At 38.6% G+C, this 19,371-nt stretch overlaps 1 protein-coding gene across 5 annotated transcripts in view; it reads right to left on the reverse strand.

The window, feature by feature from the left end:
* LOC111550120 (schwannomin-interacting protein 1) overlaps nucleotides 1-19,371 on the reverse strand; it is a 633,181-nt gene that overhangs the window by 20,035 nt on the left and 593,775 nt on the right. For all 5 annotated transcript variants that reach the window (XM_023223380.1, XM_023223383.1, XM_023223381.1 and 2 more), the window contains one exon: nucleotides 10,986-11,104. In XM_023223380.1, the coding sequence (XP_023079148.1) occupies nucleotides 10,986-11,104 (119 nt within the window). The remainder of the gene's footprint in view (nucleotides 1-10,985; nucleotides 11,105-19,371) is intronic.

The raw sequence follows: 19,371 nt of genomic DNA on the forward strand, positions 1-19,371 counted from the left end.
CAGGCAAGAGCTACCGCACCCAGCCTAAGATAGGGATGTATCTCAGCTGCTGTATCTCAGGTAGGTGGTGGCATGATTGCAGTCCTTAACCCTATCAGCCCACAAACCAGGTAATAATCCCCAAGGAAGAGGTGGGCACTGGTTGTCCACTCATGCCTTCTGATAAGAACGACAAAGCTCCAGCATCAAACCTTGCAGATGGGGGGACAATGGCTTGGAAGGTGATGTACTCCATCTCCTGATGGCCCAAAAGCTGAGACATGACAGCTCTCAGGTAAAGTGGTTAAGTGGAGAGTTGGACTGTAAATGTGAAAAAGTTTTAGAACTACGTTTGCCAACGTGTTTCATCTTTTTTTCTTCTTTTGTGTGCACAAGAGACATATGATAAAAGCGTATATCCAAAAAAATCTAAAATGATTCTTTCAATAACTAAAATAAAATATCTAAGTGTTAAGAAGGCATGTGTCACTGTTTGAATGGCAGTGGTTTTTTGTTTTTAGTGGTACATAAAATAACTATTTGTCTTACAATCAATGGTGTCTAAGAGTAAATGCAAAGGATAACGAAATATTGTAGCAGCACCTACTAATGCAGCACTGACTCTCATCCAGGCAGTCTTCTGAGTGCTTTACTGGTCTTCCTCACAGTAACCCCATGAAGTAGGCACAATTATTTCCCCATTTTACAGATGAGGAAACTGAGCCACAAATGAAGTCATTAGTAAGTGCTAGTAAGCGTCAGAGTCAAGATTTCAAGTCAGACCCTCTAGTTCCCAACATCCCGCTTGTACCCACCACACTACACTGCCTGCCTAGTGAATAGGCAGGCAGTGTTGAAACATGTTGATGAGTGAAAAAGCATGGTGAGTAACAGAGCACGTGGATATACCACCTCACGATCAATGGTGGAAGAACAAATACAAATCCTGGAACAGTGATTGTTTCTGGTGAGAGAAACAGGGAGACTGGAAGAATGGGGGACAAATATGGCAGGATCTAGTGTTTTCAATGACACTAATTTTCTAACGCCATACATAAATATTCTGTCTACTTAGAAAGCATTTCACAAATTATAGCCATTGGATCTTGTTTTCTTCTTTGTAATCTGTTGATTGCACTAATGGTTTCTGTTCTCATCAGAAATCTCTTCCATGGTTTGTTTGTTTTGTTTTTTTAAGAGACAGGGTCTCGCTGTGTTGCCTAAACTATCCTCAAGCTCCTGGACTCAAGGGATCCTCCCATCTCAGCGTCCTGAGTAGCTGTTACTACAGGCACATGCCACTGTGTCTGGCCTTCCATGGGTTTTTAATGTGTACAATAATCTGAATGAGAACAATCCAAGAAGGACAGAAAATTTTACAACAGGATTGAATAAAAGGATGGCGTTAAACCTTAGATGCCATGGCTCACCTGCAGTCAGTGAGAATGTCTTCTAGCAGCTTTGTGCACTCTCAATGGAGCCCTGTCACGTGAACTGTGTGTGTCTAGACACACGTGTGGGACCACTGTCCAAAGAGAATGCAAACTAGAGTAATAAAGTCATCATAGCTTGTCAAAGAAGATGCACCAATGAAAAATAATTCCTTGAAGCTCTTTTAATTAAACATTCAGCTGTCCACTAGAGCCATTTTTAAATATAAAATGCAGCCCTGTGGCCTTTTTCTTCCTGCCTCCCCCTCTTTTGCAATAGCTCAGGCAATTGAATTCTCACTGGTGATAAAAAAAAATTCATAAGACAGGGTACAGCTGGTTGTGCCTCTAGCAAGATGTCAAATTCAGCTTGCACAAAATTAATTGCACCTAATTAAACCAGGGTCATTGGCGTTATTGTAAAGTGAGGCTATTTATTAGACAAAGAAAATTTCACAAATACCAATTTGCTTTTCTTTCAGGTTTGTGAAGGAGAAGAATTGCTTACATAATTAAATTTGTTTTGCCATTTTAATCTTATTACTCCTCAAAAGATCCACTTCAAATCTTGTTTCACTTTTGAAATTGTGTAATATTTTAGAATATTGGAAGTAATCCTTGGAGGAGGGCATAAAAAAAGATTTTTTTTTTTGTTTGTTTGTTTGTTTTTTTAGATTACCCAGCGGCTTTTCAAAGAGTGTAAAAAAAGAGATCATAAGCTACCACTTGCAAGGACACACACCTTGGAAATACTTATATGAAGGGTTTTTAAAGCAAATCTTTAGTATATGTATGAGATTAATATGAAATGTTAAAGATATGTTGCTTATTATAAATAGGTTGCTAGCGTATGCATCTATTATTTCAAGAAAGATGCCACAGACAGGCAATTTCACTGAGCTGGAACTAGACAACCTCTTTCCTCGCTAACGCTGAGCAGATACAACCATTCTGCTTACTTCTTCCAGAAAATCATACAAAAATTATTATTGTTAGAGACAAAAGGATGATTGACTTTCTTGGCAAAACGATGCTGGTTCGACCTGTGATTCTGTGGCACGTCATATATACAGATTCCCAATTCCTCACTTTTAAAGTCCCTGTGAATCCTGTCTTTGAAGTCTCTCTGGATTCACTGTTATTGGTCCAGTTGATAACAGCTCCCTAATTAGGGTGCCCCCCACTCCTTGCCCTCCAGCCCAAATACAAAAGGAGATGGCAGGTGTCCATTATTGGCCTTGTCTCAGCCATTTACCAAGAAACCTATAAGGCCAAGAAAGAAATGAGTTTTGATTGGGTGATGTTGGAATGGTTGAGTTAAGTAAACAGTAATCATTATTCAAAGCAGCTGCTCAAAAGTTCTCTGGGGAATTTCTGTCTTTCACAATATTCAGCATTTGGAGAAAATGGTATAGCTTATTTTAGGTCACAGCATCCCATTGTACACTTTATGAAAAAGACTATTTATATTTATATGTATGTAAATAAGATCTCTCTTGGGGTAAGGTAAGAAGAGAGGTGAGAATCAAATTTATTTCATGGTTACTGTGAGAAAAGGTAAAAGGAGTAGGCAGAGAAAGCTTCTTTCACAATGTTAGGTCAGTTTGTAATATTTAAAAAATAAAAGATTTCCTAGATATCTACCAATAAAGACTACTCTATCTTGTGTTCCCACAGCAGCTAAGCCTGTTTCTATTCCTTTAATTACACTAAGCTACGTAAGCTCATCATCTGAAACGTAATGCTAACTGATCATTAGTTTGGCCAATGAAAACATTTTTTATAGGAAAGTATTATACTAGTAATAATAGACAAAATGTTTCTTCAAGAATATGACTAACCCTAATATTTCTTAGAAATCTTATTTCAAAAATAGATAATTCATTTTTCTCATTTCATTTTAAGCTTTAAAAAACTTTTTACAGAAACATTTTTAAATAGAAAAAATGACAAAGGTTGTACAGTTTCAGTTTGTAAAGGGCTGATACTGTGTGGATTAGCAAATTTTGAAGAAAAAAATGACACTCCCTCTACTTGTCACATTTCAGTATAAGTCAAATTTAATTAGTTGAGTTATGAAGCAACATCAAATATTATTTTGCTGCAGTATTAGGCATGAAATGTCTTTATGGGATTACTGTAAACCTAGCTTTCATTTAACAGCTTGTCACTCTTAAGATGTGCTTTAGGAGATAGCAACATCTAGAAAAATCCAGTGGAGCTAAAACCCAACAGACAACTAAGTGGAACTCATGCTCACAGGATCAGCTGAAACTCCAGTCTTCCCAGACCCTCATGGTACTTGATAATTTCTCACATACTGTTCATGAAGTTAGTTTTTACAGGCAAATATATAGCCTTTAAAGAAACATAAACAGAACTCCATTAGTTTGCCAAAGATCCCACTCACCTCGGTAGGCCCTGCCTTAAAAAGTAAGCTTACCATTTAGGAATCCACTGCTTGGTCAATTAATTTTAAATCTCCGGCCTCATTTAAAATTGGGCATTGAGCTCTTCAGAGTAGTAGATTGGTATCAGGTTTACCTGGTTTTAATCTTATTACTCCTTGAAAGATCCACTCAAAATCTTATTTCACTGTTGAAATTGTGTAATATTTTAGAATACTAGAGGTAATCCTTGGAGGAGGGCATGAAAAATGACAGGTTTTCTGTAAGTTACCTAATGGTTTTTCAAATACTGTTATGTGCTCTGGTACATTTTGGAGTACCATACTGGTGAACTCAATGTTCTGACATCCCTCAAGTACTTTTGTAAGTAAGAGGTAAGGTATTTCCAGTTCAATGAAGAATTTCAGGGATGGTGATGCAGTAGAAACAAATTCTAACAGGGATAGGGAGTATGGGTTACACAATTGCAACTGAACATTCTAAAGGCTTTTCTCCTACATTATTACTCATGAGGACGATGACAGTCAGTCTTTGCAAACTTTAAATTTACAGGGAGAAAGTGATACTTCTTAGAAACATTTAGTCTCATTATTAACGATCATTCTGAGAGAGATCTGAATCACTCATCATGTTCTCAGAGGATGATCTCATCCCAGAATGTGGAGATGAAAGTATCAGAAAAAACAGGATATAAATAATCTTCCTTATGGTGAGTCAACAAGTGTAGCTTGTTATGAGCTACTGTGAAATACATTTGTGTTTAGATAGCCCTGTCTCTGCAGGGGGCAGATGACTTAGTGATTTTCAAATTCTGCTCTGCCAGAAGAGTTTCAAGTAGGCCTCAGGGGCTTGTAGGGGAAGGATGGAGAGAGGTGCCAAAGGGGAGGCATGGAAAAGGGCAATTAGGATGGGGGACACATTTTCTGGGGAGAGGTATTCCAGTCTCTCTCCTTCAGTCTTCCTGAACCAAAGGAGGACTGCCAAACTGAGTTTCCACATAGGGTTTTATTCAACATATTTCTGCTATTAAAAATAGTGAAAACCTTCTAGTTAACTATGGCATATTGAGCACAAGTATCTACTCTCACTTCTGAAATCCTACCAAAATAATATTAAAGAAAAAAAGAAGATATAAATCTACATGGACAAAGGAAAAGGAAACGGAAACAACAGCACACAAGAGATTTTGACGAAATTTTAGAAGATAATATGCAGATGGGTGGGGAGTATTTGATTTAACTACCTCAATCTACCATGTGCCCACAGGGGAGGCTGGTAGAGGAAGCACATGCATTTCCACTGCAGAATCCTGGGAATGCTCAGATACAGCTGAAAGTAGGGGAGTGAAGTAGGACTGAACACAAAGGAAGATTGATTTAACACCTGAAAGGACCCTCTTGCCCTGCTATCTGCCCTGACCACCTGTGGCCTGGCAGAATCAGAAAACTTACTGTCTTAAGAGGTTGAGACTGGAGCACGCTCAGGCATAGCTGAGGTGGCAAACAGGTGCTTTACTGAAATCAAGGAAATTAAGTAAAATTTTACATGCTACGGTTCCCATCTTTCCCCTGCTAGAGTCTTAAAACATTGGCAGCCAGGTTTAAAATGCCTCAAGATGAGGTTGAAGGGTTTCTCTCAGTCACAATTCATAGCCCAAGAGAAAAGACCCCTAGATACTCTTAATTAGATGCATCCCAAGGAAAGAGCTGTGTCCTTATTCGGCCATTCTATAGTGAAGTTCACTATTCATTTGTTCAATAAATATTTAGTGATTATGTATTGGACACTATTTTAGGCATTAGTTACAGTGGTGAACAAAATAGAGATGAAGACCTGCTCTCTTAGAGCTTATATTTTAGAGCTAGAGAAAGATAGAACAAAGTATACACACTACAATGTTAGGTAGTAATAAGCGCGCCCTTTTCCCCCACCCACACGCACATACCAACAAATCAGGGTAAGAAGATAAGCAGGATAAGACAGGACAAAGTCATGGGTATGACAGTGTTCACTTTTAACAGAGTGGACAGGGAAGAGCCCTCTAAGCAGATGACGCATGCCAACTAGTGCCAACCACAGTTTATAAACAGCTTTTAGTGTCTTATACTTAGTTATTGGTGGGCAGAAAGCAAAACAAACAAAAAATAAACTCAGAAAAAGTCATGATGGACAACAAATCAGAAGAAAACATTTTAAACGACTTAATTAAAATTAATATTTTTAGTGAAATGAGAAAATATCATGCCAACAGTTTTGAAAACAAACAAAATGGACACATTCCTAGAAAAATACAACTCATCAGACTGATCTGAGGAAATAAAAGGCATGTATAATATTATAACCACTTAAGAAATGGAAGATGTTGTTAAAGCAAATACACAAAGTAAACACCAGGCCCAGAGAGAAATGAGTCCTACCAAACTTTATAGAAACAGATCATAAAAATATTATGTAAACTTTTCTTAGACAATATGAAAGAGAATAGTTCCCAATCCGTTTTTAAGCCAGCATAACCCTGATACTAAAACCAAACAAAAATATCAGAAGAAAAGAATACGATAGATCCATGTCAATCATGAATATAAACCTAACAATCCTAAACAAAATGTTATAAATAAAATATGAATTTTATTTATAATTTATTTACTCAGATTTTATTTATAATATTAGTGTCTGAAAAAATATAATACTCCAACAGTATCTGAAAAAATATAATACTCCCTAACCAGTTTAGGTTTAGACTGGGTATGCTAGCACAGTTTAATATTTTGAAAATCTATAAATGTAATTCGTTAATTCACACAATAGATTAACAGAGTGAAACTGTACTTTTTCTTCACCTCAACAGATGAAGAAAAAGCATGTGATAAAGTTAAATACCCATTCATGATAAAAATTCTTTGTAAGTTATAACTGGAAGGGAACATCATCTCATAAAGAGAATCATTAAAGAAAACATAAAATTAACATAATCTGAAATGGGAAAACAGTAGAAACATTTCATTTAATATGATAAATTATCTAAGGATTCCAACTACTACTATTTCTAATCCTCACTGTATTAGGGTACCTACCTAATCCAATAAGACAAAGAAAGAAACCACGAGCATGAGAATTGGAAATGAATAAATAAAGCTGCCATTATTTGTAGAAGATATCATTTTTCAAAAATCCCAGGGAATCTACAGACAACTTTATTAGAAATAATAGGAGAGTGGAGAAGTAATAGAAGCAATAACAAAGTGGCTGGATATAATACTTACTAGTATACAAAGTTCATTGCATTTCTGTTCACCAGCAGCAAATGAGAAAGCATTACTGAAGAGAATTTAAGATATCAGAATAGCAAGTATCTAGAAATAAATATAACAAGGGATGTGTAATATGTCTAAATGGGAAATTATAAAACCTTATTAAGAAATATCTAATAAGATCTAAATAAATGGAGAGACAGACCATATTCATGGATAGAAACACAATGTGAAAATGTAATGCTTCCTAAATTGATCTATAGAATCAATGCAATTACATTCAAAATTCTAAGAGAGTATTTTATTGAACTTCATTATATTATTTAAAGTTTATGTGGAGGAATAAAAAAAGTCATAACAGGCAGCATACTTCTGAAGAAAAAGAAAAACAAAAAGAACTTTCTTGTCCAGATATCAGGACTTATTTTGAAGCTATTGTAATAAAGACTATATTTTGCTGCTGAGATAGAAACAATAATGAAATAGAATATATTTCCATTAATATGCAGTATACATGGGAGTAGTCTATAAGATCAGTGAGTAAAAGAGCGATTGTTCAATAAATATGATAAAGAAATGGTCATCTATAAGGAAAACGATCAAATTTGACTTCTCCATCCCATATTAAGAAATCAATTTTTGATTGATTGCAGACTTTTAAAAACTCAATGCTTTCAACTCTTGGTAGGAAGTCTAATGAATGTCTATTGGATCTTGGGGGAGAAGAAAATTTCTTACACAAGATACAGAAAGCCATTGATTAGAAAAGTTTGATAAAATTCAGTATAAAATTAACCCATAAAATTGAGAACTTATGGTCATAAAACACATATTAAAAAAGTGAAAAACAAGTTACAACCTGGGAGATGTTATATGCAATACATACAATGTATTAAGCATTAGTATCATGACTGAAGAACTTCGATAAGTCGATGAGAAAAGCATAAGGAATCCAACAGCAATTTAGCATAGGACCCAAACAGATACTTCACAGAAGAGAAAACAAATATGGCTAATATACACAATAAAAATCATTTTATACCTATTCAATTCACAAAAACTTAAAAGAAATTGGCAATATCAAATGTTAGTAACGTTATGGATCCACAGGATCTCTGAAACATTGCTGGTAGGAGTATAACTTGTTGCAACCATGTTGGAAAACAGTTTGACATTATATTCTAAGTGTAAACATTCATGTATTTTCCTAGTAATTCCACCCCTAGGTATGCCCCAAAGAGAAACTCTTGCATATGTACAGCAGAAGACATGTACAAGAATGTTTGTAAGTAGCATTGTTCACAAGAGCAAAACCTTTGAAACAATCCAGTACCCATTATCAGGAGAGTGGCCAAATAAATTGTGGTATATTCACACACTGGAATACAAATGCAGTACATGGGGAAAAAGCAGACAATTCTAATTTCAGGACAAAAAAAATAAAATTTCTCAAGTAACCATAGTTTACTACATGGTTCAGTGAGAATAATGCATAATCTACACTTGATCTTAGCCGAGAAGCGATGAATAATGCATAATCTTAATAATGTAAACATTAAATAGCTATTTGACTCTAAATTGTGAAATTACTCTAAAGGAAGAATAGAAGAGATGAGAGTCTTTGGGAGGGTTATAAAAAAGAGCTAAATCGGGCCGGGCGCGGTGGCTCAAGCCTGTAATCCCAGCACTTTGGGAGGCCGAGACGGGCGGATCACGAGGTCAGGAGATCGAGACCATCCTGGCTAACACGGTGAAACCCTGTCTCTACTAAAATACAAAAAATTAGCCAGGCATGTTGGCGGGCGCCTGTAGTCCCAGCTACTTGGGAGGCTGAGGCAGGAGAATGGCGTGAACCCGGGAGGCAGACCTTGCAGTGAGCTGAGATCTGGCCACTGCACTCCAGCCTGGGCGACAGAGCGAGACTCCGTCTCAAAAAAAAAAAAAAAAAAAAAAAAAGAGCTAAATCACTGTTTTTTTAATAGTAGTCTGATGGTTAAAATAAAAACTAAGAAGATAAGCATTTTATTTAGAGATATGTAGGTAAATACCAGAAGAAACAGTTAAGGAGTAAAAAGTTATTACTTCTGGAGAGTGGGACAAGGATAATATAAATATACGTGGAGTATACATATATACACACACACGGAGACACATATACATATGTATACATCCATATATACCTATGTACATATACATGTGTATGGGTTATATGTAGATAGGTATATATGTGTGTGTGTGTGTGTATATATATATATAATTGATTTTCAAAAGCAAAACCTCGCATTTGTAACAGGCATATGACATTGTTGAACAGACAGATTGGGCTTCTAAAAGAAGAAATTTTGGCACTCTGGGAAATATCAGAGTGCAGCGGCAGAGATCTATAAGATGATATGGTCCAATGCTTTCATTTCACAAAAATGAAGGAAATGAGACATGGTAAAACTAAGTAAATTGTTAAAGTCTCAAAATTAGAAATGTATGAGGACTAATCCTCAGACCTCCAGGTTCCTAAGCCAAAGCGCCTTCTGCCACATCTAACTGGGAGGGGAAAGAGGTGCTCCCAAGGGAAAGGGGAGGGCTGACCATCCAGTTCTGGAGGGATGTGTAGGAACACAAGGGAATGTTCTGAGACAGAGCTGGCACCCAGCTGAGGAAGAGATGCTGGAACACTGCCTGGTGAAACTGGCGTTCTTGTCTTGATGCACTGATCTGCCTGCAGTGCCTCACAAATAGGTGTATATGTGAGTATGTGTCTGCTTTCTGATTGTTGTTGATTTAGAATCTCTCAGGATAAGATAGTAGTACAAGCCTTACTAAAAGCCATATGGAATACAGATAGATATTTAAAAAATGCCTAGTTCCAGGCCTCACACGAAGACATGGAAGAAATATGTTGGTTAAATGGATGCATAAATACTATAATTTGTTTCCAACGCCTAGCTGAAGATGGTAAAATAACTGAGTATTTTAACAGAGTATATTTGCTTTTAGTCCAAAGGAAGACTGAGAGGAAACAGACATTTGAGGAGTGAGGAGGAGACCATGAGAATGCTGATAGGTCATCAGTTACTATATCTTAGTAAAAACGTTCTATGTGCTTTCATCACTTGGAATACCCATATTTGTAATGCCTAATTTTGCAGACTCTATACTTTCACTAATCAAAGTAACTTATGGAACGGCAGCACGAATATCACAGCTGAGGCTTCACAGAAATGGAGGATCTTGAGCCTCACCTAGATCTACTGAATCAGAGTCTTCATTTTAACAAAATCCCCAGATGATTCATAAGCACATTAAAGTTTGAGAAACTCTGGCCTATAGCACTGTTTTTTGGATAAAATTATAATTTAAATATGTCTTACTTGGAATTAGAAGCTATGCAAATGACCAATAATATACTGAAATAAATTATGATAAAGAGTAATGATATCCTGAAATAAATTAAGATAAAGAAAAACCACCTGGAGGACAGGTTAATAACTGTAATAAACATTGAATGATCAAAGCGGGAATTGCATTTCTCAGTTACGAGTATTTATTGCAATCAAACGTGTCAGGGGGGTGATTCTGGGTGATCTGTGACTGCTTAATGGGAAATTTGGTAGCCTGCCACACGTCTCTAATCATAAGTCAGCTTGCTTAGGAGTGTGGCTTGATTCCTCTATCAGTATACAACATCAGTATTGTGTCTAGAAAAAAAATAGAATATAAAAATCTGACCTCAAGTAACTGGGCAATGAGCCAATAACAATAATAATGACAACAAAGAAACGAGCAAACAAGTGGGGAAGGGTCTAAAACCCATTATGCGAGGGGGAAAAAGAAGATTTAAAGACCATTTTTTATTAGAATAGTCAAGTGACAAAATCCACTGTGTACATATCAGAAATTCAACTCAAAAGAACACTCACCGGGAGGAAAGGCTTGGCTTCCCACTTTTGCTGCAGCTGGTATAAATTCCTGGGCCATCATCAAAGAAGCTTCCAAGTGCCAACTTCTGTCTGATAGACTCTCTCTCATTTTTCTGTGCCTAAAATTTCAAGAAAACAAAAAATGCTGATAAGTGGGCAGATATAGCACAACCACAGGCAGTCTAACTTGCTAAGTTTCTTAGCACTGTAACATTAGATGAAAAACAAATAAATAGGCTGCAGCACAAGAGCATTTGAATTATTAAAAGCTGAAATTTTACCAGTCTCTTCTGGCTTGAATTTCAGTTCTTCAGAGCTCATTCTAATCTCTAGTCTAAGTAATCACCATCATGGTACTCAATGATTTTCACCAGTATATAACTACATTATTTGTCACTGTAATCTTTCTTCTTCTTACCTGCTAGGTATAGGTAAAGTTGTGGAGGGCAAGTACTTTCTCCTGAATCAAATCACTTTGATCCCAAACGTGCCCTTTCCCTGATCTTGTCTTCTCTCTGCTTTACATGTCCCTTTAGCCAGCCCATTTTCTCTATGGCAAGAACAGTAATTCACTTCACCAACATGCAGGGATCTGGCAGATGCCACAATAAGGCCAGAAGAGAACACAGGACAAGACAGACATAGCACCTGCCTCCATACAGCTTACAGTCTTGTCGGGGACTCTTGGTTCCATTCAAGGGCTAGCCTCATCTCATCTGGTTTCAGAATGTGAGAAACCTTGACAATAATGTCTGGAATAGCTGGAGAATTCTAGCTGGGCCCATCTGTTTCATGTTGTGAAGGGAGGTCAGGTCAGTGTGCATAGAAAAAGGATTTGGTAAACTACACTACTGTGATCCTTCAGATATGTTTACAATGCTTGGCTTCTCATTAAACGCCCCATAAAAACTCACCATGCTGAACTTTTAACCCCTTTAAACAACAGGGGAGAAGATTAAAAATGATTTCCTTGGTTAAAAATGAAACTACTACAAAAAAACAAACAACATGAGTCAAAAATCCTGGGCTGAGGATGAAATTTTAGTTTTGTGAGATGACAAAGGCTTTGAGAAGTACCGTTTTATGCACTGAGCGAGGGCTTGAAGACCACACTGAGCAAATTATATTACAAAATGCAGGTCATGTGACTAGGTGTGGCTACTAAAGGCTTGGTGATGCCTTCATTCTTCCAGAAGGAGTTTCTGGAGCATCACTGTGTCACAATGACAAAAGGCACAGCCTGTTGGAAGGGCGCACTGAAAATAACTTTATTCCCAAGTGAAGGACAGTATACAATAGGTTAAGGCTGCTCTGTCTAATACGGTAGTTACTAGTCTCATGTGGCTATTTGCATTTCAACTTAAGAATTAATTAATTAATATTAAAAATTCAGCTCCTCAGGCACACTACCTCATTTCAAGAGCTCAACCATCACAGATGGCTAGTGGATACTGTACTAGACAGCACAGAATAAAATACATGACAGCAAAGTACAGCTAAGACAGTGGTTCCCAAGATCCAGCTTTGACAGGCTGCATTAGAATGCCCCAGGCTCTAGTGCCAGATATTTAATTTCAACAGGTTTGAGAACTAGTTTGAAGAAACCTCATCTCTATTCTCCCTTTCTCTCACACTTTTTAATCCTTGGACACCATAAGCATTCTTTCAACTGTACACACTTAGCGATTATCTCTGTCTATATATATAGCACCCCATTTTAGCATGTATCAATGAAACTGCATCATACTAGGAGCTAGCATATGTGTGTGTGTGTGTGTGTGTGTTTGTAGTACAGTCATAAAGTGAAAGACTACTTTTATACGATTTGTGTGTGTGTGTGTGTGTGTGTGTTTTTTAACAGATGTGAAAGACTGCTTTCATAGTTCTTACTTTTTGCTGGGCTAGCACAAAACCGAGCCTTAAGAAAGCAACCATAAGGTTATAGAGGGAAGCAAGAATGCCTTTTATTTCACGAACCACTTGCAACTGTACTGCTTGCAACCTTAATTAGAGCAAACCACCTTTCCGAATATGCAAGGCTGTCACTTGGGATGGTCCAGCCAAAACAGAATCACATCACTTGACACCTTTATTTAAAACAAGTTCATTTCAAATCCCCGTATCTGCCAGGCAGATTTTGTACGGTCAGTGAACCTATTTCTCAATCCATACCACAGACAAAAGAGATTCTCACCAAAGTCTTCAACAGGCAGAAGACTGTTGAGTATAGCTGAATATCCAAATATAAAATCAGTAGATAGCAACATGAATGTTAAGGATTAATGTTCAACACACGCTGGCCCGACATTAGCCTAGGGTCTAAAACAGGCTTTAGAGAAAACACTTATCCCAGGGTATGAATGTGTGAATATACCCTTGATTCCACATCTATCTTTCTTGATAAACTAGAGCTACAGATATTGGGAGAGGCCTTAAAAATATTTCCATTTACATTAATTGCAGTTCTTTACACCTGAATACTTCATTAACAGTTTAAAGAGGACTGTTTCATAATACACTCTTTCCCCCCTCTCCTTCTCTCTCTGTCTCTGGATACCACTGAACAAATCAAGAAAAGCATAAAGAATATAAACATCACTCATAATCCCACCACTTAGAGAGAGATGATTGCTAACATCTTAGTATATTTCCTCCTAGTTTTTATCATATGTGTGCATTATTTTCCTTTTTATAAAGTTGAGATCATATTGTTTATTATATTTTCAGAATTGCCCTTGTATCACTTCAAATTCTTTAAAAACGTAATTTTAAAATCTTTTAAAAATGTTTCCTCCAGAGCAGCCAGAAAGGAATAAAAACACAATCTTTAACGGTTGCATATCATTGCATCCTATGGAGTTACCCTCTATGGTTAGCCATTTGGGTTGTGCTAAATTAAAAATAACATGGAAGTTAGCCTCTTTTATTTTGGTGAGATGGAGTCTCGCTCTGTCACCAGGCTGGAGTGCAGTGGCGCCATTTCGGCTCCCTGCAACCTTCACCTCCCAGGTTCAAGCAATTCTCTTGCCTTAGCCTCCCAAGTAGCTGGGACTATAGGTTTACGTCACTATGCTCAGCTAATTTTTGTATTTTTAGTAGAGACGGGGTTTCACCATGTCAGCCAGGATGGGCTCAATCTCTTGACCTGATGATCCGCCTGCCTCAGCCTCCCAAAGTGCTGGGATTACAAGCGTCAGCCACCGTGCCCGGCCAGAAATTAGCCTCTTTACATAAACGCCTGCCCACATGTCTGATTATTTCCTCAGGATTAGTTCCTGGAAGTGGAATTAGCAGATCAGCTGAGTGTGAACATTTGCTGAGGCTCTTGACACATTTTGTCACATTCCTCTCAAAAAAAGCTGTTCCAATCCACATGCCCGCCAGCAATGTAAGAGGGTGCAGCTTTCACTACATCCTGGCTAACACTGAAATTTTCACTTTAAAAAAAAAGTTTTTTAAAAAACTTGATAGGCAAAAAGTAGTGTTTTTAAATTTTAATTTCTTTGATTACTACTTAGAGTAAATATTTAAATGTTTTAGTGACTGTACTTTCTTTTCTCTGAATTACTTATTCCTAGCTTTGCTTATTTTTCTACTAAGGTCTGAGAATTTTAAACATTTTATAGTAGAGCATTTGTCCTTTTGAGTTTCAACTGTAAATGTTATGTAGTTAAGTCAATAGCTTGCTTCCTCTGTCATGCTGTCGGTGGCTTTTGTGCCTGGAAAACTCTTCCCAGTCCAGAGGCAAAGGATCTCACTAGATGCTGGAAGATTAAATGAGAAAACTTAGGTAAATTACTTAGCAGCTGTACCCGACCTGTGGTAATGTAAATCTGTGATAGATGGTAGCATTATGGTTCATACTCCTATTTCTGCTTTGAATATGAGGAAACTGCGGGAGATGAAAGGTTACCATACTGTTAGGCAGGAGCAGTAGGATCCAAGTCCATGCTTTCTAATCCCAGATCTTTCTGCTTTTTCACATCACTTTTCCACATGAAAGAGTAAGGTGTTCAGACTAATAATAATGGTAGGTACCATGTAGGGGATAAAATGTGGCACAAAGAGTTATGGGTCTACTTCTTCCCTGAGATGGATGTGATGTTTTCTCACAAAAAGAGAAAACACTGGCGAAGCATACATACCATGGACTAAATCATAACCACAGATATCCACAATACAAATATCTTTCCTTACCATCACTGCTCAATGTTAAAATGTAACAATGAGAACCTAATTTTCTTTCAGTTGCCCACATGTGTAAAATATATGTGTGTGTGGTTTCAAAGATGGTTTGTTCTCTGAGGAATTATACCTGCAAGGCAAATATGTCTGCCACCAGCCCCCTCAATCCAGCCAAGCCCAAGACGCTCCAGGGTGAGAAACAGCCAAGGGTACAGGAGAAGGAAGAGGCTCACTCAAAACACCACTGTCAGGCTGCACTTATGACAAGCAGAGCCATGTCCACTCCTAAAACAGCCATGGGAAATACCCTCATAAAACAAAAGAACAACATCGAAAATTGGTATTGCTAGCAAAAGCAAAGGGCAACTGAGGAATAGGGCTCATCACTATCAGGCAGAAAAGCTATTCAAGCCCCAGATGAAAGCAAAAATATGATTAGAAACTCACCGCTATTCAGCCCCAGGAAGTTTTTGTCCTCATCTGTCGCTAAAATCCCGAATGCCACCCGCTGTGCCTGAGCAGATAAGGCTCACAATGACTTTCAATGACGCCATGCAAGCCACCATGATCTTAGAACACAGACCGCTGAGCACTTGTAGACTCTGAACACCAACGCTCAGCCTTTCCTGATGTGCTCTGTTCTACTGCAATTCCCCAATCTGGACAAGAACAAAGAGGGGCATTCAAGTAATGAAATAAAAAGCAAAATGTTCCGCATGGGTAGGTATCACCTCTCTTCAAATCTAATATGTCCCCAGGACCTTTCCACACTTTTTTTCCGGCATATGGCATGACCCCATCCCTTACACACCAAGATCACTCCTGCATCCCCTCCCCAGGTTCTGCCTTCCTGCCTCTGGCCCAGCCCACCTTACTAGCAGCATTGTGATGTCTCTGAAGCAAGAAGCCTTCGTTCGGCATGCTAATCTGCATGTAAATTTACAAGTGGAAAATTGGGTGTTTTCTGCATTTTCAAAATCTATTTAATTGACAAACTGTATTTTTTGTGGGAAAATCGGCGGGGGGGCCTCTAGGGTTCTCAGGAACACACTTCAGGAAATAACATCCTAAACCTGAACCTAAAGCCATCTGGTGCTTAGGACACAACAAGCAGCTGCTTCCTTCTGAGTCCTGCACAGATGATAAAACCCACAGAGGCGGAAAGGGCCTGTCAGACCAAGAGGAAAGGGCTCCTCAAACTCCCCTGAGGACGAATGGATTTGAGGAAACCTGGCCTAGGGAATCAGGGGATCCAGTAGATGAGAAAGGCACAGAGGTGGGAATAAAAGCAGATGTAAGATTTGGAGCAGGAACAGTTGTAGGCCTGGACAAGATTCAGTTGTGGGAAGGAGGAGTGGGAGAAAGAAAAGTGTTCCCCCAATTTCCTGTCTTTCTGCTCTTCCCCGGATTGAGCTTCCCCTCCTCCCAGATGCATTTATTTCTCACTTTTCACTCTTTGCCATGGGAACTGAAATAGACTTTTAAAAATTATTGGATGTACTTGTTTTATAATGCTCATTGTCTCAGTACTAATTCACTAATAACCCCTACAGATACCACGTCTAGCATGCTCTTTTTCACACTGCTAAGTTGTTACCTGGTGCAATGCTTCTCAGGCTTCAGGGTACTTATGAGTCACCTCAAGATCTTGCTAAGATGCATGTTCTAAATCAGAGACAGGGCCGGGGACTCTGCGTTTCTAATAAGCCCCAGGAATTGCAAAAGGTTAGAGGTTTTGCAGGAGATCTTCTCTAAGGTTAAGAAGCCTCACAGGCCTTGACTGCTCTTTCTCTGTCTTCTACACTGGTGTTACCTGCAGGCCTCAGGAAATGCTTGCTAAAGCAATGAAGTAAATACTTGCCACCAATGGTAAAAAGGTAAAAAGGTTTTTTGCCATTGACAAAAAACTTCCTAAGGATTACAGCCTGTATCATCCCAGAAGCTGATGAATACACTGGTCCCCCGTGGCCCAGAAAGGAACTCAGGATGCCAGGGGTTGCTGGGACACTGGTCGGCCAAGTGGAGACCAGGGAGGAGCATGCATGTGCACACGCACAGACACACACATACACACACACACGCACACACACACACCCTCTCTGTCACACATTTCTTTAAGCCAATAGCTCTCAAACTTGATTGACTGTGCAAGAGGATTACCTGGAGGGCTTGTAAATACAGTCTATTTTTCTTTTTCAAGAAAGTCTGGGGTGGAGGTGAGAATGTGCATTTCTAACAAGTTCCCAGATGCTGCTGATGATGCTAGCATAGGCACTTTGAGAACCACAGCTTTAAACAAATTGAGCAGATCAAGTAGCTAGATGAAACACAGGGTTGGTTCTTCTGTAATTGAGCATACATCTGTTCCATGTGGCATGGCCAGACTCTGGAGCCAGGTGGATTTCATTTGTAGCAGCCTGGCCTCTGCCAAGGCCTTACCAGGATGCTTGTTTTGAAGCAATTAATGATCCCCTTGCTTCAGTGCAATCTATTGCCTAGTGATATCTGGCATCATCACCATTAGCAGCATCCGCCAGGGAACGTAACTGGGATTCTGAAGCTCTCTGTGGAAAAGTACTCTTCCTTTAGGAAAGTGGTAGTCGCTCTTCTTTCTTTCCCCAGTTTGAAAGACAGCCTTATTCTAACATTTATAGGCAGCATTACAGTGTGAGGAGTCTGAAGCTCTTAAACATTATGAACCAGAAGTATAGAACTTGTTTGTTATGTAAATGTTATTAATTTTCTTTGAAACGAAAAGGCCAAAAGAAAACCAAAATATACTAACAGTACTTTCCAATTATTTTCTCACTGAGACAAACCATGAATTTGTCACTAGACCAGAATATAAAAACAGCATTCCACAAGAAAAGAAATTGTATGCTGTTGAATGTCAAGTGCATAAATTCTTGCACCATGCAGGTTATTTTAAATTCTTGAATCTTATTTTATCCCCTGGGTAGTGCTTTTTAATTGGTAGCGGAAATATAAGCTAAAAAATAGTATCTTTCAATTGCATCACTGAATGGATAGTAAGTCAGGACACTTTCTTTTCATTGTGTGTTTCTGACATTTTCCATTTCAGTCACTTACACTAAACATCTAGAAAGGTCAAGATGAGCTGCCAAATACAGGTTTCCCGAAAAGCTGTTGAAATTTCTTATCTTTGCATCCTTGTACTAACCTGCCTAAACACATCTCCTTAAATAAGTGATAGCCTGGGCTGCTGGGCAACGTTAAGGCTTTGGGCGTAAACTGCTCAGGACCTGTACCCATGAGAGAGCTGGCCTCGGATATCTAAAGCCCAGGATGCGGACCCAAGGGGAAGGACTCTGGGGCCCTGTGTCTTCTGACACCTATTTTACTTGAGTATTGGCTGACATCAAAAGAACTCGGATGCCAGTCCAGAGAATGCAGATATTTATTTACAATTAGTCTAACTGTGAGGATGGTTTTGCCCAGTGTTGACTGTATTCCTTCTTATGCTATAGGGAAGTGACATACACAGAAGCAGGCAGATAGAAGTGCCACTGCACAAGAGTCCATAGCACTTGAATATTTTGATTGTGAAGGTAAGCAAAGGTATTTAACCAACACCTATGGTAAAGTTCAGTAGCCACTTAGAATGGGAACCTTGCTGAAAGTAAAGGAGTCTAAGGTGCAGTCTACAAAGATGGCTACTGTAGAGAAGGTGTTTCAACATGAACTCCTCAAGGGATACGGTGGAAAACTAAATGATTGTCCTCCCCTGTGAGCACCATATCCAAAACACAAACTGCTGGGAATGAACCTGAGCTCATTCTACTTCTCACATGATTGCCTACCAGAGACTACTTTTTAGCCCAAGACAGTGTTATCTGGCAAACCTATTTTTAACAGGTGCCATTTTAGAAGCCTGGAAACCCATCACAGTCATTCAGTATCACTGTCAGGAACACAACAGTCCCAAACACTTACTGCATGGTTATGAAACAGCCAAGCCTTAATCAGCAGCCAGGAAGCTGGTGTCCTCAACTTTCTGTGTCAGAATGGACCTAGGATCCAGGGGAGGTGGACACAGACTCATGGCCAGAAAGAAGGTGGGGAGGAGGATTTAGAGTCAAGAAGACCCTGCTTAACACGTTGACTCTGACATGACTACGAGTTACTGAGACTCTTTGAGCCTCAGTTTCTTCTTCTGCAAAAAGAAATAATACCTATTTTT

This window comes from Piliocolobus tephrosceles, chromosome 2 (genome assembly GCF_002776525.5).
Source record: "Piliocolobus tephrosceles isolate RC106 chromosome 2, ASM277652v3, whole genome shotgun sequence".
Classification (NCBI taxonomy): Eukaryota; Metazoa; Chordata; class Mammalia; order Primates; family Cercopithecidae; genus Piliocolobus; species Piliocolobus tephrosceles.